Source organism: Nyctereutes procyonoides, unplaced genomic scaffold, assembly GCF_905146905.1.
Source record: "Nyctereutes procyonoides isolate TBG_1078 unplaced genomic scaffold, NYPRO_anot_genome, whole genome shotgun sequence".
In the NCBI taxonomy this organism is placed as follows: domain Eukaryota; kingdom Metazoa; phylum Chordata; class Mammalia; order Carnivora; family Canidae; genus Nyctereutes; species Nyctereutes procyonoides.
The window spans coordinates 6,137,339-6,161,699 of record NW_026575140.1 but is presented as its reverse complement, the minus strand read 5'-3'; the positions used below and the strand labels follow the sequence as shown (position 1 = coordinate 6,161,699).

The window sequence follows — 24,361 nt, the reverse complement described above, 5'->3', positions numbered from 1 at the left end:
TGGGATGGCCGAGCCTCTGTTACACCTCAGCATTGGAGGGTATAAGTGATGAACCATCTGACTTTCCTTCCCAGCCCTAACCGAGGCAGGGGAAAATCTCTTATCAGACATTTTTTGAGGGGAGACATCAGTGTGGGTGGGCTCCGGGCCCAGACTTGGCTTTGGATATGGAAATTTGCCATACTCCTGCCCACCAGCTTATGGGGGTTTTCTAGCTAGGGCCTGGATTTTTCCTAGCCCATAGAAACTGGGTGAAACTGTTCCTGATAGTGGAACAGCAGGGAGTGTGATTTCCCTGTGGCCCGTGAGGTCACTGTGGCAGGTGGCATTTGGACAGCCTTAGGAATGTGTGCAGGGATGGGGAGGAGCCTCTTTCTGCACCAAAATGACTTTACTGGGCCTGAGGCCCACCCTGGGGTCAAGGGAGAGAGAGAGGGCCCTGGGCTTCTTCACAGGATTCCCCAGGTCACTGAGTTTGGATTATCACCACCCCCACACCCCTGCCACCCAAGGCCCTGGGGTAGAGCTCACTCTGGGTGAAGGTGGGGAAATTGTCATTGATGTCCTTCAGGTTGACCAGTACTGTGGCTGTGCCTGACTCCCCACGGAGGCCCTGGGCATCTCGTGCTTCCACCACGATCTCATACTTGGCTTGCGTCTCTCGGTCCAAGTTTTTGGTTGTCGTGAAAATGAGGCCTGCAAAAAGTGTCCAGGCAGGAGCCACGTTACTTGGAGGGCTTTAAGAAAACACTGGTGCCCAAGCCTTATCCAGAGAGCACCTCCTGACTTAAAAGCTCCCCAGTTGATTACACTATGCAGCCAAGGTTGAGAACCGCTGGCCAACTACCTCCTGCCTTCACACTCTGCTCTGCTAGACTGAAGCTGCACAAACGGTGTGGTCGGATATTGGTCCCAGCTGCCTGGAGCATGGTGTTGAGAAAGAGTGTGAGGCCACGGCTAGGCTTAGCGTGGAAAGAGTGCTATGATGGAGTAGTGATACCTGCCTTGGCACGTCATCGGTTGTGGTGGTATCTGAGCTGTGTACTTGCCATCCTTCCGAAAGACAGTGTGCCCCAGGCCTGACCGCCTGGACTTTTGTCTTGCTTCCCAAACTCAGTCCTTACAGTTTTTAAAGTTACACTGAGTGGATATGTGCTATGGGCCACATATTCTCTATACGTTATTCAATTCAAACTGCACAGCTGCCATGCAAAATAAATATACATTTTCAAATCTTCAGGATGAGGGAACTAAGGCTCCCAGGGGTTAGTTGCCTCGCCTAAGGTCTTTAGAGGGAGCGTGTAGCAGAACTGCTTTTGGAAGCCCGATCTGTGTGACTCTACACCCACAGCTGCTGACCAGCATTCTCTTCTGCTTCTTGTGTCACTGCTCAGGTCTTGATTTTGTTTCCTGGGCTGGAGTCCTTATTTCAGCAGCTGTCTGCTTCCTTCTGCCCTCACCAGTCACCCTGTCTTAACGTGCATCAAGGAACCGTTTCCACAGGATGGTGTGGTTGGGTGGTAGGTGACACCTGTCAGACTGACTTGCCTCAGCTTCTGCAGTCTAGAGTATCCCCCTCTACCCTGCTCCAAGCCAGCGCCTGCCCCAGAGGGTTAGTAACACAGACCGGAATTATCAATAGCAAAATATTCTTCTCCCTTCAGGAGCTGGTACATGACAGAGGCGTGGTCTGCCACAGTGGGATCATCTGCATCAACTGCTGTCACGCGGAGGACTGAGGTCCCTGTGGAAAGAGAATCCAGGGGTTACTGCCTTGTGACTGCTGGCCCCTTTCCCCATTCCCGGATCAGGATAGATAGGGCCCAGGCTGTTCCCTTAACCCATTTTCCTTAGGTCCTGGAGGAAAAAAGACTGCTTTGTTTTCTGAGAAGCCTGCATGGGGGCAGAGTGCTGGCAGTGCTGGAGGGTCAACTGGTCATCTTTGAAGGAGGCAAAGAGAATAGGTGGTTTTTAGTAGTGGGAAAAATGAGGGAGGGCGTGGAGGGGTAGGGTCATGAGGAGAGATAGAGGAGATTGAAGGGCTGCCCTTCCTTCTCCTGGAGGGTGGAGAACAAAAGAACAGGAAGGTGAGTATCACATCTCTGTTTCTCTTGAACTCCAGGATCCCCATACTCTACAAGAAGATCTGTTACGATCTCCCAGGTTCTTGGCTGGAAACTTGGACCAAGGGGTGGGGAAGGGAATCCTTTTCTGGTATCTACTAGAGGCTGGAGTGGAATTGAGAAGTAGTAACTTTGAGAGGCCTGGGATCCAGGCTGGTGCTGCATATTGGGGTAAGGGCTGTAGTTCTGCTCCCTCCACTCCTGTATGGATCCTAGAGATGACTTCTCACTGTGGTAGCAGAGTTGGTATTCTTTCCGTGCAAAGGCCGCGCTCTTGGAATGCCAGTCCTGAGTCAGAGCAGTGGGTGGGGTTTGCTGTAGAGTAGTGAAACAGGTGTGTGTCTCTGATGGTCAAGCCTCAGTCTGTGATCAGGATCAGGGCTCAGTCCATGATCAGGATCAGGGCTCAGTCCATGATCAGGATCAGGGTTCAGTCTAGGGCTAGGTCAGAGTTTAGTCTTAAGGGACTGTTGTTTCTTTCAAGCCATATAAAATAGCAGCTGCACTGAACTCACTAAATTCTGACCCCAGGCAGTGAAGTTGCTGATGGGAGAGGTGCCTTCAGGCTGGGGATGGGCAGCGGGGGTGGGGTGGGGTGAGGTACAAACGGGGCACGTACCCACAGCTGACATCTCTGGCACAGATGCATTGAACAGCCGGTGCGTGAACACAGGCCAGTTGTCATTCACGTCATGAACTTTGATGGTGAAGCTGGAAGGAGACTCTAGGTTCTTCTTGGTGTCCTTGTCTACCACTAGGGCTGTGAGGTGGTACTCAGAGATCTTCTCCCTGTCCAGCCTCTCAAAGGCATACACGTCCCCTGTGTCCTCACTGACCTGGAACACCTTGCCCACAGATTCTCCTTTGAGCACGTACTTTGCGTTCTTGCTGTTCACACTCGATTTGATCTAGGAAGGAAGAGGAACCGTGAGCTGAGGATGGGCAGGGGTGGCTGTGTGTGTGTGTGTGTGTGTGTGTGCACACCCATCTGTGAGCGTTCAGGTGTATGTAGGTATGCCGGCATGTATGCACCCGTGTGTCCGGCACACCTGCATGTTTGCACGGGGGTGTGCGTACGCGTCTGTGGTGCTGGCCAGGGATCCTGAATGCGGCACCTTCATCTCTGACTGGTCATTAGCGCACTGTTCCCAGCCAGCTCGCTGGGAACACATTAACATGACTGCCCTAGTTGCCTAGAACAGCGCTGGGAACACTGCAAGTGCTTACAGAAAGATTTTTGAGTGAAAGAGTATATTTGGCGCCAGTGGAAGGCAAGGGGTATTTTGCTGCTTACTAGTCACTTAGCCTCTGAGTTGTGGTAGCCTCATCTGTAAAGTGGAGATAATATCATCTTTGATGTTGAGCTGCTCTCATGAGCAGAACGGTACCTCTGAAAGTGAATTCCAGGAAACACTGGTGTCTTTTTGCTATTTCACACGAAAATTCCAGTGAGCTGGGGATGGCTTGCACTGGCTTGGCTCTCAAGAGCCAACTTACATTTTAAGGAATGTTTGTGAACTGATTTTAAATATAGCCATTATTAAAAATTCAGTTATATGAACTTATCAGGTAAATGAATCCTATGAAAAACAAGGGTAGCCTACTCAAAATTCCTCATTTTACTATGTTCTTGAGGTTATGCCCATGTGTTGAATGATGGAAATACCACACAATGCTGTGTTAAGACATATCTTTTCACAACTCTGCCTTCAGTGCCATCAAGTTGGAAGTTTCAAACAGACATGGTGAGAGTATTTACATACAAATGGAAATGAGCGAATGCTAGGAATCAGGATTTTTTTTTTCTCCTGGAGAACCACTTGTCAAGCATTTATCAGCACACCGCTGGTCCTGGTCAATTTAGTTTTGGAATGGTACACAAAATATTCTCTTCTTGGAGCTTTATGATGCACAGTCCTGTAGGAAAAAACTCTAATGAGCTTTAGCTCAGGACTTCCCATTATAGTAAGAACACTTTTTCTTTGTAACACATACTATTAGTGCTGTAAGGAACAAGATTTAGGAAAAGATTTGGAAGCTAATGTACGTAAAGCAACTTGCATGGGCTCTCAATAAATACCTGTTATTATTCATGATAGATCCATATGTTAAAAGATATAGGTAAGAAGTGCTGAACATTTCATTTATAGAATCTTAGAAATAGCCTTCAGAACATAAGAGAATCATATTTCATGCATGTAAAGCAGTATTCTCATAGATGTTTTTTTTTTTTAGATTTTATTTATTTATTCATGAGAGACACACACAGAGAGAGGCAGAGACACAGGCAGAGGGAGAAGCAGGCTCCTTGCAGGGAGCCTGATGTGGAACTTGATTCCAGAACCTGGGATCATGCCTTGAGCCAAAGGCGGACGCTCAGCCACTGAGCCACTGAGACACCCAGGTGCCCTGATGGTTTGAATGTTCAAAAAATACAGTTCTTGGGTGACTCAGCGGTTTGGCTCCTGCCTTTGGCTCAGGGCGTGATCCTGGAGACCCAGAATCGAGTCCCACATTGGGCTCCCTTCGTGGAGCCTGCTTCTCCCTCTGCCTGTGTCTCTGCCTCTCTCTCTCTCTGTGTCTCTTATGAGTGAATAAATACAATCTTAAAAAAAAATACAGTGCAATTCAATTAAAAATACGTAAATTGAATTCCAATAAGGTGCCAAGCAACACGCTGGAAACATAGAATTAACCCAGACCCTATTCTTGCTCTCAGGGTTGAGACTCTGAGGAAGGGCAGGATTTAAAGGTCCAGGGAGCAAGAGCCTTGAGTGAAGGTGTCTGACAAGAACAAAGGAAGATGGGTCTCAAGACAGGAGAGGGAGTGTCAGAAAGGGTGTGGTTAAATCCTGTGAGTTTGGAAAACATCCCTAAGGCTGAGTAGCAGTGCAGACCTTGGAGCCCTCGGTGGGAGCAGCATCAGAGTGGGGGGTGGTGGGGTGGAAGCCAGATCCAGAGCTTGGAGAAGTGGCTGCAAGGTGAGGAAGTGGAAACAGGAAATGAGGACCCTCTGCCTTGAGTGGAGCAGGGCTGTGACGTACAGGGACCAGGGGGGTTCATGAGGAGGTCCCAAGGGACCTGGATGTATGGCGAACAGTGGGTCAGGAGGCAGGAAGCAGATGCCCCAGCTCTGTAACCTGTGGCTTGGGGGAACAGTAGGGGTTCAAGGAGAAGGGACAGTCTGGGACTCGGTGAGTTGCTCAGGGTTAGATGGTAGTTCCAGACTTGGTTCTGGGGGTGGGGTGCGTTAGGGCCCACGTGGGCAGGGGTAGTGATGGGGATCGGTTGCACTTTGATCTATTTTATTGGAATTCTACATAAGATTCCACGTGAGTATAAGCTCCTTCCCTCCACCTTTTAATTTTTTAGAACAGTTTTAGATTTATAGAAAAATTGGGAAGATAATACAGAGAGTTCTCAGGCATCCTGCTCCCAGTTTCCCTGATGATCAACATTTTATGTTGACGTTATGTTAGTACGATGCCTTTGTTCTCAGTAGTGGACCCATACTGTGACATTTGTGGTAACTGGGGGCCATAGTTCATACAGATTCCCTCAGTTTTTGCTTCATGGCCTTTTTTTTGTTCCAGGAGCCCATTCAGGATATCCCATTACATCTAATCATTTGCGTTTCTTTGGGCTCCTCTTGGCTGTGACAGTTTCTCAGACTTTGAGTGCTTTTGATGACCTTGACAATTTTGAGGAATACTGGTCAGATATTTTGTAAGATGGTTCTCTACTGGAATTTATCTGATATTTTTCTCCTAATCAGGCTGAAGCTACAGGTTTCTGGGAGGCCTCTCTCTCTCTCTCCCTCTCTCTCTCTTTTTTTTAATTATCACTATATTTGGACATAACATCTTAATGCTGAAAGCCATGCTGACCCATATTTGTGGATTCAGAAGTCTGCTTAGGGTCACTCCCATTGTCCAACCAGTCTGTAAACAAAAGCTCCGGCCTGTGGGCCTTGATAAACAGAGATTTCCTTCCCTCAGATTACATCTTTGGGAGCCTGGAGGTGATTCTTGGGGCCTCATCCTTGCCTCTTCCAGGGACCCTGTTCCTTCCCAGGGTGGGGACTGCATATGGCTTCTCTGTCTCCTGGCCGCATGCCACGTGCCAAGCGCACGCTGTTGGCAGATGATGGCAGGCCTGACGCAATTCCTGCTGCTCGAAGACCCTTGGAGGAGGAGAGCCCTCTAAAGGTTTCTGTGTCAGAGCTGCTCACAATGCAGGTGGCCTCCACGGACTCTTCCTGATTCTGCGGACTCTTCTGATTCATCCTGCAGGTTTTCCTCGGGCCTGGCCATTCTCAGTGGCTGATTCACGGCACAGTTATCCCATTGGGAAAGATGTAGGTGGGTTGACGACATTTTCCTCTGTGACGCAGAGGTCACGTTTGTGTTGCAAGCCAGGAACCCTGTGTTTCCTTAGGGCCAGGCTCTCCTCAGGCCCTGGCCGGGTCTCCATGTGTGACCCCGGTCAAGCAGCTTTCTCTCCGAGTGGCCATACTGAGGCATTTCGATTTCCCAGCCGTTCTAGGGAGCCAGAGGAGCCCGTGGGCACGGTCGCTGGCTGTAGGCGGCTGGGGGGAGAGTCCCCAGCTGGCGGCACCCTCAGCTGCCCTGGCGTCACCTGCCCTTCACTGTCACTACCACTGCTTTTCCTTCATCGTCATCGCCACTATTGCCACCACTACCAGCACCTCTACCACCGTTACCTTCACAGCCATGGGCCCCACACCTACAGTCGGCACAGTCAGTCTGTGTCACCATCTGTCCCACCATCAGCATCACTATGGGCCGAGTGCTGCTGACGCTGCTCCTGCCCTGAGGCCTGAGCCTTACCTTGCCCACATAATGGGGTAGCGAGGTGTTTTTCTCTTCATCGATGTGCATCTGGTTCCAAATCCAGTCTCTCTTCTGGCGCCGGTGGGTGAGCAGCACGCCGGGGGGGTCCAGTGGGGCAGCGTTGGAACTGGCTGCAGCTTCCACCAGGCAGGTGCCTGCCACGGCGAGCAGCAGCACGAGCGCCCGCATCTTCCTGAGAGGCACCAATCTGGGGAGAGAGAGGAGATCCCACCAGGGCATGGCGGTCACTACCCCGGGGGTGAGCAGCTCCCGGGAATGACTGCACTTCCCTTATGTGTTCACTCTGCCATCCTTTCCTCGCTGCTGATACCAGCAGAACCAGATGCTTGTTCCTGCCCCCAAATTGCTTTCGATCTAGGAGAGGAAGGCAGACACAGAGACACCTCCTACTGAAGTGTCACATGTGCTAGTGTGGAAGTGAGCGCAGGCGACCGTGGAGCCCCAAGGAGGGCTGTAGGGAAGGTTTTCTAAAGGAGATGCTGATGGTAGCTCCCTAAGCTCTCTGCTGTGGGCACCCCTGTAACCCTCCTTTTACACATGAGAGGTTAAGTTCATGCTGGAGCCAGTGGTGGGACTGGGAATGGAGTCTTGGTGTCTGACCCCAACAGCTGTCACTTATCAAGTACTTATTACGAGCATGACACTGTTCCCAGCACTTTACATATGTCATCCCATTTAATTTTCCTAGTTACTCTAGGGGTGGATATAATTATAACCCTCATGTGACCAATAAGCCGAGGAACAGAGGGCTTTAGTTAACATTCCCGAGATCGCCTAGACTGTGAGCAGCAGAGCCAGACTTGAACCAAGTTCGTGTTTTTTCCCCTCTGCCCTCTTGTCCTAACAGCTGCTGCGGGTGGGACTTAAAGATGCCTCTGAACAAACATGCCCCCCGGCCAGCACGAGAGCCCCTGTGGCAGCGTTGCTTTGATGCTGTCTTCAGAAAGTTCTTAGGAAACCCCAGTGTCTTAACCCGGAGGGTCAGGCCCTCACCAGGTCCAGAGCTCACAGTTGGTGATCAGTTTAGGAACTATCACAAGAGCAGGAGTGTGTGTGTAGTGGGGAGAGGGGGCAGGGGATTGAGAGGCTGGGCTCGTAACCTGTGGGGCCCAGTGCAAAATGGAAGTGTGGGGCCCTTTGTTCAAAAAATATTAAGAATTTCAAGATGGATACAGAAGAACATGAAACCAGGCATCAAGTGCAGTGCCCAGGGTGCTTGCAGACCCTAAAAGGCAGCCCTGGGGACAGGGAATCAGCCTGGGCCAGGATCTTGGGTCACCAGAAATCAGGGCATGGCTTTATCCTGAATTCCAGGAAGGGGGATTTTTTTCCCCCACTGCCCTATGGTGGATGAAGGCTGTGACTTTGGCTGTTACTGTGCCCTCTCAACCCTGACCCCATTAATCTACTCATGCTGCGTCCCTGTGTCTCTGATCTGTGGCTCCTGGGTTAGTTCAGGGGGCAGAGGGCAGGTGGGTGGGAGTAGGAACTAGGGCTCCTGCCTGAAAAGAGACAAGGACCATGGGCTACTGAAGGGAGGCCACCGTCCAAGGTTGTCCCCCACCTTGGCCCGAAGGGGAGCCTAGATTCTCTACGTTACAGGAAGTTTGTAAACTCTAGTAACATTTCCTCTGAGCCACTGGCGCCAGGCTGTCCTCAGTGAGGGCCCAGGATGTCTGTGCTGGGCTAGCCCGGCCGGGTCTGCTGATCTTAGCATCTGAGGCCCCCACCCTGTAGTCCCTGCAGCTGGCCCAGGAGGAAGTGGGCTCCCAGGGTTGGGTGGGACAGAGTGCTGGAGCACACCCCAGAATGCACGTGTTGTGTGCCTGGGGAGAGGTTCTGGGTCTCAGTTTCCTCACTTGTGAGATGGTGGAACTGGGGGAGGCAGCTCGGTGTCCCTTGACGTAGGACGTGGATAGGGTGACCATTCTAGGCGGGAGGAAGGCAGTGAACAAAGACCTGGGGAGGCTGGGCGTGCTGGCCAGGAAGCTGGTCCTGACTCAGGGGAGGTGGCCGGCATGCCCTTGCCCCAGCCCACTGGGCTCAGACCTGGCGCGTCATTTCCTTTTTTGCCTTCAAAGGAACTTTGAGTGTTGGTTCTTTCTTCCTCCCAAGTGAGAATTGACTCAAAAATGAAAAAGTAAAACGAGCATAAGTGAAATTGAGAAACAGGGAGAGAGAGTCTTCAGGCCTTTAGGCAGGACAGAGTGAGGACCTGTGCACTGAGCCGAATGGGTATTGAGTGCCCACTGTATGTGGGCTCCGTAATGGGCACTGGGGTCCAATAGTGAGCAAGGCCAGGGAGTGCTCACTATAGTGGGAACACCAGGAAAATAAGTGAATTGGGAAAAACCAGTTAGCAATACCAGTTAGCAATAACTGGTGGAGTACAACAGAGAGTGGGGGTGGCTGACTGAGACGCTGAGGTCAGGTAGGCCTCTCAGAGAGATGACACTTCAACCAGCATCTGAGTGTTAGTCTTAGGAACACCAGGGGAAAGAAGGGCATTCCAGGTGGGAGGACATGTAAAGGTCCTGAGGCCAAAAAAAAAAAAAAAAAAAAAAAGATCACTGTGCTTGAAGAACCAAAGCAGCCCCCCCTGGGGTCAGGTGGAAATGAGCAGCAAGGGGTGAGAGACAGGAAGAGGTGACCAGGTCAGTGTGGTAGGCTGAGTATCAGCTCCCCAAAGATGTCCATGTCTAAATCCCTGGTACCTGTGAATATGTTACTTTCTATGGCAAAACAACTTTTAGCAGATATGATAAAGTTAAGGCTCTTGAGATAGGGAGGATGGTCCTGGATCATGTGGACCAGGTTATGCATAATACACTTACAGTATCCTTAAAAGATGAAGGCAAGGGGGTCCGAGTCAGGAAAAAGGAGACGTGACATTGGAGACAGAAATTGGTGTGATGTGTAACCCCAGGCCAAGGAATGTGGGGCCTCTGGAAGCCAGAAAAGGCTGAGAAACAGATTCACCCCTAGCTCTCCAGAGGAACGCGGCTCTGATTTTTAGCCCACTGAAACCCATGTCAGACCTCAGCCTTCCAGAGCCATAAGATAAAAAGGAAATAAATTGTGTTTGAAGTCACCACATTTGGGGTAGTTTGTTGGCTCAGCCATTGGAAATGGGTACCGTCGGGTTGCAAGGAACCTTGTAGGGCAGCTTCGGGAGAGAGATTTCCCTAAGGTGGTGGGAGAGTGAAGTGTTCTCATTTGCAGAGGTCTCAGCTACAATGAGGAGAAAGGCTGGAAGAGGGGAGGCCCAGGGTGGTGGTCACTGTCACCCAGATCGGGATTAGGAGGGGAGGGCCTGGAGTGTGCTTCTGAGGTAGAGTGAGCAGGACCTGCTGGGGAGGGGACATGGGGTGAGAGATGAAAAGGAACCCAGGACGGCCCCCCCATCTGGCCGTCCAGAGCCTCTCTGGCATCCCCCATTGCAGCGCAAGCTTGGGCCTGGTCCCAGCACTGATGCCCAGGCCCTGCCACAGGCTCAAGTCACAACTCCCTCTCCTTCCTGGAGAACACCATTCTGTCTTGCCCCATCTTGTCTTCCCTGCTCCCCAAGACCAGCCACAAGACACGCATGGGTCTTTCCTCTTCGGGCTCAGGTGGCACGGGGTGATGGGCGTGGGCTCTGGTTTTACTGCACCTCAGCTGCACTGCTTTGTCACTACATTACCTTGCACGAGACATTTACCCCCCAGAGCCTTGGTTTCACCATCTGTACAATGGGAACACTAGCATCTACCTCTCAGGGTTGTTTTCAGGCCTGAATTCAAAAGTATTTGCAAAGAACAGTAGCTAACAATGAAACCGAACGTGGGTACGTCCTCTCTGACACTGACTCTGCATCACTGAGTCGTCCCTTTACCAGTGTTGCTCCTTAACACAGTGCTCTCTGCCCCGGTGTGTGTCCCCTGCTGCGGCCGAGTTTGTCCATGCCCACGCTCCTGTTAGGCAGCACCTCCCGGCTTCTGTCCCTTCCTGGGTTCTGGAAATGTGCCTCCTCCTCGTGCCTCCAGCCCTGCGGTGCTTCCAGCTTCCTGCTCTTGCCGGTTTCTGTTTGTCTCAACAGGTAATTTGTTCGCTTCATCTCGCTCACGGCTCTGTGGTATTTCCTTCATCAAGTCCCTGACTTTGACCCCCATCCCCACCCCGTCGGGTGGTAACTTCTGTTTCCCCCGGAACCCTGTCTGATACAGTGAACACGAGCATGGCTTTCTCTCTGCTGGAACCTGCGTGGATGGGCTAGTGGTCTCAGGGCCGACAGCTGCCATCATCCAAGTGAATAACCACGCTGGACTTAAAGCGAGGCCACCAGGCATAGGCTTTGGCCACATGGCTCACAGGGGACATTCAGCCTTTGGTGGGTTTTGGTTGGCTCCACACACAGTGTTCTCTGAACGTGCAGAAAATCCCCTTGGATGCTAGTCTCTGTCCAGTGGGGGCCCTGCTGCGACCCCTGGAGAGAAATCCCTTGACAACACAGGGGTGGCACTGGCTCCCCGAGTCACCCCACGTCACTGGTGTGTCGCTGGGTGGCAGGACTTTAGGGATGAGGATCATATAATCCCATGTCCGTTCACAAGCTTGCCCCGAGAGTGCCCTCTCAAGCCAGCCCCTTCTTGCCTGGGGCAGTGGAGTGGGGCTGACACCCCCGAGCACCTCCACAGTGGTGCATGGCATCTTATTTAAGTCGTGTAGACTGCAAGGTAGTCATCCCCCTGTGCAGATGAGGCTCAGACAGGTGGAGTGACTCATCCCGGCTCAGTGGGCGGCAAGAGATGGAGCTGGGATTTGAACTTAGGCTGCCTTTCACCCCAAATATTGCTTTCCGCACCATGCTACTCTCTCTTTGACTCTTTGGTGACGCTCACATGTAAAGATAATAAACAACCACCCTCCGTGTTTGGCTTTCACAGATGCTGTCTCGTTTGGTTTTCATATTACTCCAGGCTGGAGGAATTACTTGCCCCATTTCCCAGAGGAAGAAACTGAGGCACAGAGACAAACGACTCATGGGTGGTGGGTCTAGAACTCTCATGCAGATCTTTTTCTGAATCCTGGGCTCCTCCCACACCCAAACCCAGAGGAGCCCGAGGGACTTTTCCATCTGAAAAGTTACGTTTATTTGGGTCTTTTACTATTTGTGTTTGAAATTTGGCCTCCAAAATGGGGGCCAAGAGGAAGGGTTTTGTCAGACAGTTGTTTCTCCTCCTACTGCTGATAGAGAGAAAGTCGGCCCAAGGGATTTGCTATGCCCACAGCTGGAGGCAGGCTTGCCCTTGGCCGCACCTCTGGAGGTGTGGGTCAGGCTTACTTTAGCTCTTCCCTTTCTTTTTTTTTTCTTTTTAAAGATTTATTTATTTATGAGAGAGAGAGAGAGACAGAGACAGAGTCAGAGGCAGAGACACAGGAGGAGGGAGAAGCAGGCTCCATGCCGGGAGCCCGACGCGGGACTCAATCCCGGGACTCCAGGATCGCACCCTGGGCCAAAGGCAGGTGCTAAACCGCTAAGCCACCCAGGGATCCCCTAGCTCTTCCCTTCTTATAAGCCGTTTACCTTCACCAGGTTTTGGGAGCCATTGGAAGGCTGCCCAGTGGATTTGGGGTATGATGGAAGAGCGGAGGGTCTGAGGATTCTGGAAGTGATTTCTATGCACTGAAAGTCCCAGCTGAGCTGCCCTGGGAACTTGCCCGACAACAGCCTTGAGGGGCATGGAGATCTGCCTGGCAGCTCAGATGTGTACGGTGGGCTCACCGAGGCCGGGTGCCTTTCTGTGTCCCTGTCACCCAGGATTTGTGATGGTGTCCCATCCCTGGAGCCCTCTTAGAGTCTTTTGGGGACAATTGCAAATGAACTCCTGCATGAGGGTGGGCCCTCTGTGTCCTCGGTTTGTCTGGGACGGTCTGGGGGGCTCAGAGTGTGTGGTCCAAGGTGAGTGGGCATGGAACCCGGGGGAAGGGGCAGGGGAGCCTCAGAGAATCTGGGGGATAGCTGGGCTCACCTATGGCCGGATGGGAGGTCGGCTCCAGGTCTTTCTCCGCAGCGGGTGGGACCACTGATGGGAGATGCCTGGGCTGAGCCTGAGGACCAAGGGGTGGCTCTGAAGGTCGAGCCAAGTGTGGGCGCCTTTGCCTCTGCTTCTTTCCAGTTACCTGACTGGGTCTCGGGGGTGCTTGGTGGGCTTCTAGCAGCAGCCCCAGCCTGCAGGACTTTAACACCCACCAGGCTGGGTCACAGCCTCCTGGCCTCTGCCCTTGAGGTTCTCTCCCCTCTGCCTGGATTTAGTCACATGTGCCCACTTCTCTGAAGCCTTCTCTAGAGCCCTGGGCTTACAAAGCCACTCAGCAGACATTTATTGAGCACCTGTTGTGTCCCAGGCACTGAACTCTACATGGGGAGCAAACACAGGCTGGATCCCCATCATGGGGCTTTAAATTGTGAGATGTGCTGATGGAGGAGAGCAAGAAGCTGGAAGTGGGCGCCAGTAGGGCCCAGATTGACTGGAGGGTCTCAGTCCAGGAGTGAGTCTTGCCCCTCTCTGACCTGCTCTGGGACATCAGGCTAACCTCCCTTTGGTCCCTTTCTGTTTGTGGCCCCTATCTGTCAATGGGGTTTGGTCTCAAAGGGGCTGTGAAGTCTGTTCTGCTCTGGGTTTTCAAAGGCTAGGGGGACATAGGGGAGGGGCCAGAGGTGCTCCTTTTGCAGCTAAATAGACCCTAGGAAGCCTGGACCAGCTGGGAGCCCCTCACCAGGGAAACTGGGCAGGTGCCCCTGGGCTAGTCCTGCCCCCAACCACCAGCGGACCCCTGCTTCTTGACTTGACCAGAGCCCTGCTGAAGCCTGAGGTTTCAGGGGCTGAGTCTAGGCCTAGGCCTGAAGAGGTTATCAGGCAGGTTGGAGGGCCCTTTGGGATGAAGTAGAGGAAGCTTGCAGGTCAAACATCCACACATGACATCCTCATGCCACATGGACACACAACGCTGTCAGCTGTGTCTATGGAAGTACACACCCCCGTCCCCACTCATCTGCCCTCTCCAACTCCTGAAGAGTCTCTGCTGTGCAGAGCAGCCCCTCTGCTCCCATTCAGTACACCCACATCAGTGGGACAGGGTCTGGCAGCTGAATCCAGTCCCAGGCACAGCCTCGAGGGTGGACAGGATGATCAGTCCCAGCCCAAACCTCCCACAGGCTCTGGACTCTAGCCCAGAGGCCCCGGGTCAGGGATTAGGGGCTGGGCTGCGTGGGGGCTGGGCCTGCGGGAGGGGCAAGTGCTGCAGCCCCCGCTCTCTGTGTGACCCTGGGTGGCCCTCCTTGTTGCTTTCCCACCTCCCCACCTTGAGCCTCAGTCTAGGACAGAGGTTGGAGCCAGTGATCCCCACGCTCCTTCAGGGACTCCCACATTGTCACTCGCCCCCCCAGCATTTACAGCTGAGCTGTGGCAGCCACAGACATGGGAGGATGAAGGGGGAGGCCCTGGGAGCCTTGGGTGTGGGGTGTGTTGGAGGCAGGATTGGGCAGCTACGAACTGGCCCCTTGGGACCAGTGGCTCAATTTCTCCTAGTTTGTGGCTCAATTCAGGCTAGGGACCTGCTCCTGTAGGTCCCAGAGGTGATCCCCTCCCCTTAGAGTTTTGCCAGCAGATTCCCCATCTCGGCTCCCCTTCATGCTGATAGTGCTGCTCCGCTGCTGCCCATTCCTCCCTGGCTCCCCACCGCCTGCAGGATGAAGCCTGGCTCCTGAGACTGGTTTTAGGGCCCAGCATGGCATGGTTCCTGCTCATCCCCCTGGCTTTCCTCTCTGTCATCTCCGCCCCTCCCTGCCATGAGGAGAGCTAGACATTTCTGGAATGCACATTGCTCTTCCTCTCTCTAGGAGGCTCTTTGCACAGATGCCCTTGCTTGCTGTGTCCCCTGGGTGAATGCCCTCCTCCTTTTCAAGCCCCTGGTGGCCTCCCTTTGGATTGACTCCTGCCCCAGCAGGACCCTAGGATTGCTGCCTCTGCTTCCTAGCCTCAGTATCTCTGACCAGGTGGGTTCTGGGCTAGGTCTTCACTTTATCCCAGCATCCCACTGCATGAACTCAAGGCCCTGGACCTTGTGGTGTCGTTGTCTGTACTGCTGCCTGTCAGCCTGCCTCAGTCTCCAGTTCTGGTCTTGTCACTGCTTCCCTCCTCACTTGCAGGACTTAAAACAAATTTGCATATTTGCAGGCAAGACCTTGGGTGGTCAGAGCAGGTGCAACCTGGGGTATAGCTCAAAAGCATCTCCCCTGCCGCCAAATAGCATCTCTGGTGGTCCATCACATTAGACACACCACCAATAGGATTTTGATTGTTTGAGGACAACAAGATTATCCTCTGATGAACACACACCTGTCCCTCTGCAAGGGACTGTTTATGTAGGCCTGGCAAAGCAGAGCGCACAGGTTGTCATACCCTTTCCATACCCATGGCAAACATCACTGATTACAGGATCACAATATTTATTTCCACTGAACTTGAACTCAGTCCCTCAATCCTCAGTACAATCTTTCAAGTCGATATTAGCAATTCACCAGACCTCGTTTGTGATTTCAGACAATTTTGTGCTGGGTTTCTGGGCTCTAGGATCATCCAGTCTGCCTTCTGTCTTTTTTTTTTATTATTATTATTCATTTATTTGGCAGAGAGCACAAGCTGGGGGAGCAGCAGGCAGAGGGAGAGGGAGAAGCAGGCTCCCCACTGGTCAAGGAGTCTGATGTGGGACTCAATCCCAGAGCCCTGGGATCATGACCTGAGCCGAAGGGGGATCATGACCTGAGCTGAAGGCAGACGCTTAACCAACTGAGCCACCCAGGTGCCTCTATGCCCTATCTTCTAATGGGGCAGCTCCAGGTTTCAGGGGGAGAGCACCCGTCACCTCCACCAGGGAGCCTTTTCCAGTCTTCTCTGAGCTTCCTGAGTTTAACTGAGGCTCTGAGGCAGTCATTGGAGCAACAGAATGAGCCCCACATGTCCCTGCCTATTTGTACTGGCCCAGCTGCTCAAGAGCTGTGTAGCCTGAGGCCCATCCCTTGCCTCTGTGGGCCCCAGCTCCCTCTTCGATAATGGACGCAAAAATGGCTACCTCTCTGGTCAGGAGGATTAAATGAGATCATGGGTGGAAAGCCTGGTATACAGTAGGTACTCAGTAAGTATGCAGGCGGTCCTGACTCTTACGTACCCACCGACTCCAGCCTGGTGGCTGCGGCGTGTCGGGCCAACTCACACCTGACTTCATTTCCCGGTTCTGCCCTGGGCCCACCTCCTACCCCTCCTCTGTTCTTCTCCAGAAGGAAATCTCATTCACTGCCTGGCTGGCTGCGGGGTCCCTGCCTCCCCTCCTCCCAATACCTGTGCCTGCCAGGATCTGACTCTTACTGTGTCTGTCCCAAGGCAGACAATCTGGAGGTCCCTGAATGAGTTTAGGGAACCTTTGGTCCATGCCTTGCCCTTGAGAGGTTAGAAGACTGAAGGTTGGAGAGCAGACCTAAGCCCTCTCCATATTCCTCCTCCAGGAAGCCTTTTGCAAATTTTCTATGCAACATCTGGGACTTGGGTCAGGATGGACTTTTTAGTATCCTCTAGCCAGAAGCTAAGCTCCTCAGGGTAGAACCTGTCTCCTAGAACATTCCTTCCAGGATCTTTAGGCCTCTGGCTTGTCCTCCTGCCTGATTGTGTGGCTTAAATGGTCAGGTTTAACCCTCCCTGACTTATCCTCTCTCCGAGCTTCACTATGGAGTGTGGTGGGGCTGTGGGTCAGAGGGGCTGGCCTCACTCCTATTTTGCTTCCATCTCACGCTTTCTGTGTAACTGGGACTGGCTGCTTGATTTCTCTTAGCTCCCTGGTCCCCTTTGTCAAATAGGAATTGTTTTAGTAGCTTCAAGGATGCCGAGGGGGGTGGAGAGAGGTGCTGGCAGTAGCAGGGATGGGTCCCTATAGGCAAGAAACCGAAGATTTTTCTAGAGCGAGTGGCCACTGTGTTCACCTTGTGTCCCCAAGGCAGCAGCAGGGCTGTGAGTCAGCCAACTTTGAGAGAAAATCCGTGTGGCCCCTCTGGTTTCCTGCCCCCATGTCCGGCCCTTGTTTCGCAGCACAATTGGTCAGGTTGAAACTGTGGGGTGGACAGCTTAACCCCTGCAAGGCCAGTGGACACCTCCCCTGCTGCCTTACAATGGAATTGGCAGGGCTGCCCGGGGGCTCAGCAGCTCCTGGGTCCCTTGCAGGTTACCTGCTGCCCTCCAGGCTAGGGCCCAAAGGTGACTGGTCTCCGCTGCTCCCCACCACCTGAAGGTGAGCCAGAGGCCCTGGTCCTGGCACTCATGGCCTCCAGTGTCCCCTGTGGCCACCCAGCCTTCCTGAGTCCTCTGAGCTACCCAGGCTTCCTGCCTCTGTGGAATGCCCTTCATCTCTTGTGGGATCCCATCTGTCCCACTCACACAGCAGCATCATCCATGGGGTAGGGAATGAGCTTGGTGCAGAGTGCTTGCCAGGAGAAGGGTTGAGTACACATCCTCTCTGTTGCACCCCCACCTCCACCCACTGGGGACTTACTGACCCAGGGTCAAAAACACTATGACATTGGCTCTGGGGGAGTGTAAATTCAGCTGTGATTTCTTGAAGATCCCCCTTCTGTGAGCCCTTCCTGGCGCCAGTCCTGGTGTGTACATTGCCTCCTTTAATGGACTCGTGAAGGCTATTTTCCTCTGGTTTAAAGATGAGAAAGCTGAGACATGGAGGAGCTCCTTGATGCTGAGAAGGGTCTGGGATCTGGGTTTTGGGGTCTTGATCCTGGCTCAGATCCCCACTCTTGCTCTTTCTTTGCCCAATCTCAGTTGCCTCCCTTGAGGAACATAGAAAGGACGCATCGAACTTATGGATTCATTGGCAGTAGTAGAATCATGAGCTCCATCAGTTAGACCCTTTTATCCTGATCACCTCCAGTTTCCATGATGGCTGGCATGAGTCCCTGTCCCATTGTTCAGACAAGCACACAGAGGTTTGGAGGTGCTGAGTAATTTTCCCAAAGCAGCATGGGAAGGAGCTAGATCTGGGGATCTCACCCTAAATTGCTTGCTTTCAAGTCTTTTGGGGGGACTTCTCTAAAATATGAGGCCTGTGAGGTCCCAACCTTGGGGCATCCAGGTGGGCTGCCTTCCTCACTGTAGCTCCCATGGCTCCTGTAGGCTCCCATAGACTCCTGTAGGCTCCCATAGACTCCTGTAGGCTCCCATAGGCTCCTGTAGGCTCCCATAGACTCCCGTAGGCTCCCATAGGCTCCCGTAGGCTCCCATAGGCTCCCATAGACTCCTGTAGGCTCCCATAGGCTCCCATAGCTCAAACATGGCACCTGCAGTGTCCAGGGCAGGGAGGGGAGGGATCCATAGGGCCTCAGGTGCCTGGAGCCTAGCCTCGGCTTGCCTATTCTAACAGTGGGGATACTGGCTGACAGGGCCCAGGGCTCAGAGCTCCCCTTCCAGGGCTCCTCTCCTGATGCCAGCTCACAACTTTGGCAGGAGGGATGATGTCAGGCCATGGAGGAGGGCCACCCTAGGGAGACTAGGCCTGGGGTTGGTCCTCTACCTCTGGTGTGCTGGCACCTCAGACAGACTCTCGCCCTCTCTGATCATGGCACCGATGGAAGCCACTGGGCCTTCCAGTCACATAGGGTTGGAGAGTCTACATGTGGAAGAGCCACATCGTTAGCCCTTGACCCTGAGAATGCCCGTCTGTGTCTATGGCACCGCCGCTCGGTACGCTTTCCCAGCCCTGCTCTGAGCCATGGTCTGCCCCCCAAGAATGGCTCTTGCCTGGGGTCCTGACAATGGCCGCTTTCCATACCAGGAAGCCAGACACCCTCTCAGCGTGGGCACATGCCCCGAGTCTGGGGTGGAATGGGGTGCGGGGATTCCTCACTCACCGTGCTCGCGGGCTCAGAGGTGTCCTCGTTCCCTCTGACGGTCCGGCTGGGGCTGAGCTGGTGTGGAGCTCTGTGGAGCTCAGCCGATAGCTTCTGAGGGGAGCCACACCCGGCCGACTAGGGAGGCCTGGCTGCCGCCCCTTCAGGTTTTCCAGCTGGCCCTGGCCCACTTCCCCCTGGGATGGTTTCCTGTTATTGTTCCTTTGTGAGGGCCGGGCTGGCTGCAGATAGGCAGGCCCTGTGGTGGGCGGCTGCCTCGGCCCCGCCAGGCTCTCCTCACAGAGGCCCAGGCCTGGATCCGACCCGGGACACCCAGCTCAGACCCCAACCCCAGGCCTCAGCTGTGGGGCCCTGGGCCCAGCACTCACCACAGTCCTTAGTTCATCCTCCTTGTAACCCTGAGGGCAGGTGTCATCACCCCCTTTGATAACTCAGAGCACTGAGAGTCTCTAAGTGCTCATCTACCCAGCCAGGGGGTAGCAGAGCCAGAAGTCCAGCCTGGGTCAGCCCGGCCCAGGAGCCAGATTTTCCCAGGTGACCAGTGACATGCTGGAAGGGGGGCAGACTGCCGGTGATGGGGAGGCTTCAGGGCCTTTGGGGGTGGGGTGGGTGGGAGATGGGAAACCAGCTCTTAGCTCCGGAGGGCCAGCCAGGTTGGCCTCTCCCTGATGGAGGTGGGCATGGGTTCTAGCTCTAAGGTAGCAGCCAGGGTTTGGGGTGGGGGCATTTGAGTTTGGGAATATCAAGTGGAGTCAAGTGCGCTAGCTCTGCTTCTGTTGTGACTGCGGAGCCAGTCATGTCCCCCCATTGCCCGGTTCCCTCATCTGTAAGTGGGGATAATCAGAGCCTCAGCCTCACATGGTGGTTGAGATTAACAAGAGTCAGAATGAAGCTGAAGGTGGGATCAGTCCATCAGAACCAAGCAGCTGGGGGTAGGATGGGCTCAGATTCTGTGAATTTCGAGTCCTAGGAGGAGCTTTTAGAAACTGCAGATCCCGGGGCCCTGTTCCAGCTCAACTGATGTGGACTCTCCCAGCGTGAGCAATGGGAATCCGTCCTCTGAATGGTTGCCTCTTCCCATGGGTGAGTGGTTGGGAAGTCCCAAACTTGTTCCTTTATAGGACTGAACCAACAGAGACCTGAGGGGAAGCATCTTGCCCAGGAGCACTCAGTAAATCTGTAGATGTGAGTACGGAGATGGGGGACAGAGTAGGAGAATATTTTTTGGGAAGGGGAGCTCAGGATTTCTCTGTTTCAGGCATGTTGAGTTTGAGATGGCTTTTATTTATTTTTGGTTTATTTATTTATTTTAAAAGGTTTTATTTATTTGACAAGAGAGAATACATGTGTGTGCATGAGCCAGCACAGGCAGGGGGAGCAGTGGAGGGAGAGGGAGAAGCAGACTCCCCGCAGAGCAGGGAGCCCAATGGGGGACCTGATTCCAGGATCCTGAGATCATGACTTGAGCCAAAGGCAGATAGATTCTTAACTGACCGAGCCACCCAGGTGCCCTGAGATGGCTTTTAGGCGCCCAGATGGTGATGCCAGGTTGGCATTTGGCGATGGGTGGATACAGGTGGCCTAGAGATGAGGTTCAGAAGCCCTGAGCTTATTTATGGCTTATCTACCTGAGGCCTTGGGGGTGAATGACTCACTAGGAGGGAGCTCCCTGGCCTCCCACGTTTGTAGATCTTCCAGGAGAGCCCAGTGGGGGAGGGGGCAAGCTCGGAGAGGGCAGGGCCGCGGACAGTAGGCAAGGAGAGGACGGGGTGTCAGCCGGGTCAGTCTGGGTGAGGGGAGGGTGGGTTTGGAGGCTGGAAGTCACAGACAGTTGTGGGCAGAGCAGGTGAGGTGGAAAGGAGTAGACGGGGCGGATCAGAGGGGCCAGCGAAGGGAGACCAAGGGGGAGATGTGTGTGATCATCGCTCCTTCCCGAGACTCAGAGTGGACGGGAGTGAGAAAGGGGAGGTTGCGTGTGTGTGTGTGTGTGTGTGTGTGTGCGCGTGTAGAGCTGTGTTTGTGCTGCGGGGACTTCCAGCAGATGGTGAGGCTAAATGATGCTGGTGGGAGAAGAGCGACCTGTGGAAGGGGGATGGTCTGGAGGCGGCTCCGGCACAGGATCCAGCACATTCCATCACTTTTGGCGGAATGAACAAACAAAGGCGCAGCGTTTTCTTGTTTTCTTCTCCAACAGGCTTAACTCTGCCTTCCCCTGTCAGAGGGTGGGGGTGGCCCTGGAGGAGCCCAGACGGGCCAGTGTGCCGTCTCCTGTCCCGCAGCCCCGGACCCTTGTCCCCCAGCTGGTGCTGCCTGCCTATTCTGGGGCCTACGTGCCCATGGGGCCGGGCTGGCCTGGCATCACTTCCTGCTGGATCTCAGACTTGGCGCTGGTGGCACATGCAGACAGGGGCTGTCTTGGCACCATCTGCCAGTTCCCTTTGTATTCCCAGTCCATGGGAAGTCACCTCTGCCCTGAAGCCTGCTGTTCCTGTCGTCTGTAAACAGGGGGATGGCCCTCCAGGCGTGAGCCCTTGGGGAAGGCACATGGGCACCTGCAGAGTCGTCCAGGCCACAGGAGGAGGGCTCGTGCCCCTTGGGGCCCCTGGGGATCTTGTGCCCGATTTCTGCCACCTCCCAGCCCCTGCTCCAGCCCCCCTCTGGAGGCCGAGGGGGTGCTGGGAGGGCACAAGGCCAGGAAGTGCCATCGGGAGCACAGGAGGCAGCTGGTGGGCTGGCAGGAAATGGGATGGTCTGCGAGGCCTGATTAACAGTGGAGGAGGAAGCGACAGTGGGGGCGGCAGGGCCTGGGGTACCCGCGTCGTCTCAGGGCGGAGGCTGACTGGGGGCTCGGCCTGTGACGCCTGCTGGGAGAGCTGCAGACCTGCTTCAGGTCCTGCCCTGGCCTCTCACTGGCCATGTGACGTGGGGCCGCTGACAAGCCTCCCGGAGCCTCTCCCGACTTGTGAAATGGGTTACCTGGCCGCACTTCGCAGGGCTGTCCAGGGGGCAGAGAAGACGACACAGGACCGCAGCAACCACGTTTCTTAATGTGTGGCCTTGAGGTCACCTGCCGCGGGATCACTGGGGATCCTGGGTTTGTTAAAAATAGATTCCTGGGCCTCCCCCCCCCCCCGGCGGATGGAATCAGAATGGCTGGCGGGGCACCCGAGGCCCGTGGTGTGTCTGTAGGTCTCGGGGTGCTCGGGCCTGGGGAGCACACCTGTGGAGCTCTCCCTCGGGGGCTCCTGGCACCCGGAGCAGGACCGTCATCATCCCCGCCGCGCGTGGGGAAACAGAGGCAGTGAGTTACACGCTTTCCCACATGAGAGCCTGTCAGTGGTGGCGTGGCCCTTCCCACCCCGGCCTGTCTCCGAGGCCGTGTCCTCGTCGGCCCCAGCTCTCCGGCCCCCCAGCTGGCACCCTAGGGGCCCGTCAACGAGGGTGCCGGGCCGCCTTGCGCACGGCGTCGAGGCCAGCCAGCCTCTCGTCCCTGGGTCGTCGCTTGCGCTCTGCGCCTCCCGGGCTGCCTTCTCTGTGCGCCCCGGCCTGCTCGCCGGCCTCTGTCCACCGACTCTGCCACGCCGGCGTGCCCCGGGCCCCCCCAGCACCCGCAAGACCCCTTTCACAGCCCCCGCCGCTCCTTCCTCCCGGGATCGGGGCCGTGCGCCCTTCGCGCCTCCCTGCACGCGGGTTCCTGGCGCGGTGAGTGTCCGAGCGGGGACTTGGCACCGTGGCTCGCTGGCATGCGGCCACCCACCATGGGCCGGGTCCTCGGCGGGGGCTGTCCACCCCCGCACGGAGGGAGCGGGCCGCGGGCAGCCGTGGAGGCACGCATGTCAGGGCACGTCGGGGGGGGGGGTCGTGGCCGTCGAGCCATCCTGGGCTGTGCTCCCTGCGTCGTGTCAGGGGCTCGCTCTGACAGAAGCGCTGGCCGAGGTGTCACTCTTGTCCTGCAGTTGCCCTGAGGAGGGAGGGCGCGTGGGGCTCAGACTCCCTGGGCGCCTCGGGCCACGGGCGTGTGGGGCTCCTGTGGGGGGCCGGCCTGCGAGGCCTCATGGGCCAGGCGGCTTCGCTGCGGCGAGGAGGGATTCGGGGGGCTCAGGGCTGCGGTGGGGGTGATGGCGATGCCTTGGGGGAAGCAGGGACCGGGGGACAGGGCCAGACGGAGGAGCAGTGGGGGTGCCTCAGCTCCCCAGAGCGGGGAGGGCTTCTCCGGGCGGGACAGGGCCGCTGCAGTTCGGGGGCCCCGTGTGCGGAGAGAGGGTGTCACGCGTGGAAGGATGCGGGCGTGAGTGGCTGGTGTGGCGAGGCGGGCCCAAGGCTGGCTGTGCCTGTGTGTCCGTGGGGCGCCTGGCGTGGGGCGTCCTGTCCTGAGAGGCTTCGGGGCGGCCGAGCCAATCAAGCCGTCAGCCCCTCAGCCCTGCCGGTGCCCAGCTCTGTGCCGGGCTCGGGGTGCGCACCCAGGGAAGTGAAAGGGACAAAGCCCCGGCAGACTTCGGAGTCTTGCACGGCCACGACCTCAGCATCATTATGCGCCATCTGGGTTCCATCTCTTCAGCGTTCGTGGTGACCGAGGCGGGGGCGGGGGTGTGTGCTCTGCCCACAGTGTCAAGTGGCCCAGTGTGGCTCTGGCCAGCTCCAGCCAGGGCTCCTCTGTGGGCTAGGCCTTGCCCCACACCCTAGGTCCAGCCTTCGGGGGAGCTGCTCCAGCTTCGGCCTCCGAGGGTGCTCTGCTTCCAGCCTCTGCCAGCCCAGAGCCTCCTAGCGCCGTAGTGCCCAGCTCAGACACACCACAGCTCCACCAGCCTCCCCACATTCCCATTCCGGGAAGCATCATGCCCCTGGGAAGCTTCTGTCCACCTGCACCGCTGTTGGGTTTCAAAGCCTTTTGGGCCCCTCCCCTATTTTTTCTTTTTAAAATACTTTATTTATTTAGATTTTATTATTCATGAGAGACACACAGGCAGAGACACAGGCAGAGGGAGAAGCAGGCTCCACGCAGGGAGCCTGATGCAGGACTTAATCCCAGGACCCCAGGATCACGCCCTGAGCTAAAGGCAGATGCTCAACCATGGAGCCACCCGGGAGTCTCTAAAGACTTTATTTACTTATTTATTTGACAGAGAGAGAGAGTGAGTGAGTGCATGTGCGCCCAAGCAGGCAGAGTGGCAGGCGTAGGGAGAGGGAGAAGCAGGCCCTGAGCAGGGAGCCTGATGCGGGGCTCGATCCCAGGACCCTGGGATCATGACCTGGGCCAAAGGCAGATGCTTTACTGGCTGAGCCACCCAGGTGCCCTTCCCTCCCCTATTTTCTTGTGTAATGGTTCCTTGCTACAGCCCCGAGATGTGTCAATACTATTCATATTTCCATTTTTCTTATGAGGGAGCCAAGACTCAGGCTCAGTAACTTGCCCAAGG

General features: G+C 55.1%; 1 protein-coding gene across 1 annotated transcript in view; it reads right to left on the bottom strand.

Moving 5' to 3' along the window:
• CDH5 (cadherin 5) overlaps positions 1 to 19,063 on the bottom strand; it is a 32,087-nt gene extending 13,024 nt beyond the window's left edge. The window contains exons 1-5 of the mRNA XM_055306155.1: positions 18,945 to 19,063; positions 6,974 to 7,184; positions 2,743 to 3,031; positions 1,628 to 1,744; positions 532 to 696 (exon numbers count right to left, since the gene is read on the bottom strand). Coding sequence (XP_055162130.1) covers positions 532 to 696; positions 1,628 to 1,744; positions 2,743 to 3,031; positions 6,974 to 7,165 — 763 coding nt within the window. The 5' untranslated portion in view covers positions 7,166 to 7,184; positions 18,945 to 19,063. The remainder of the gene's footprint in view (positions 1 to 531; positions 697 to 1,627; positions 1,745 to 2,742; positions 3,032 to 6,973; positions 7,185 to 18,944) is intronic.
• Between the last annotated feature and the right edge of the window lie 5,298 nt (positions 19,064 to 24,361).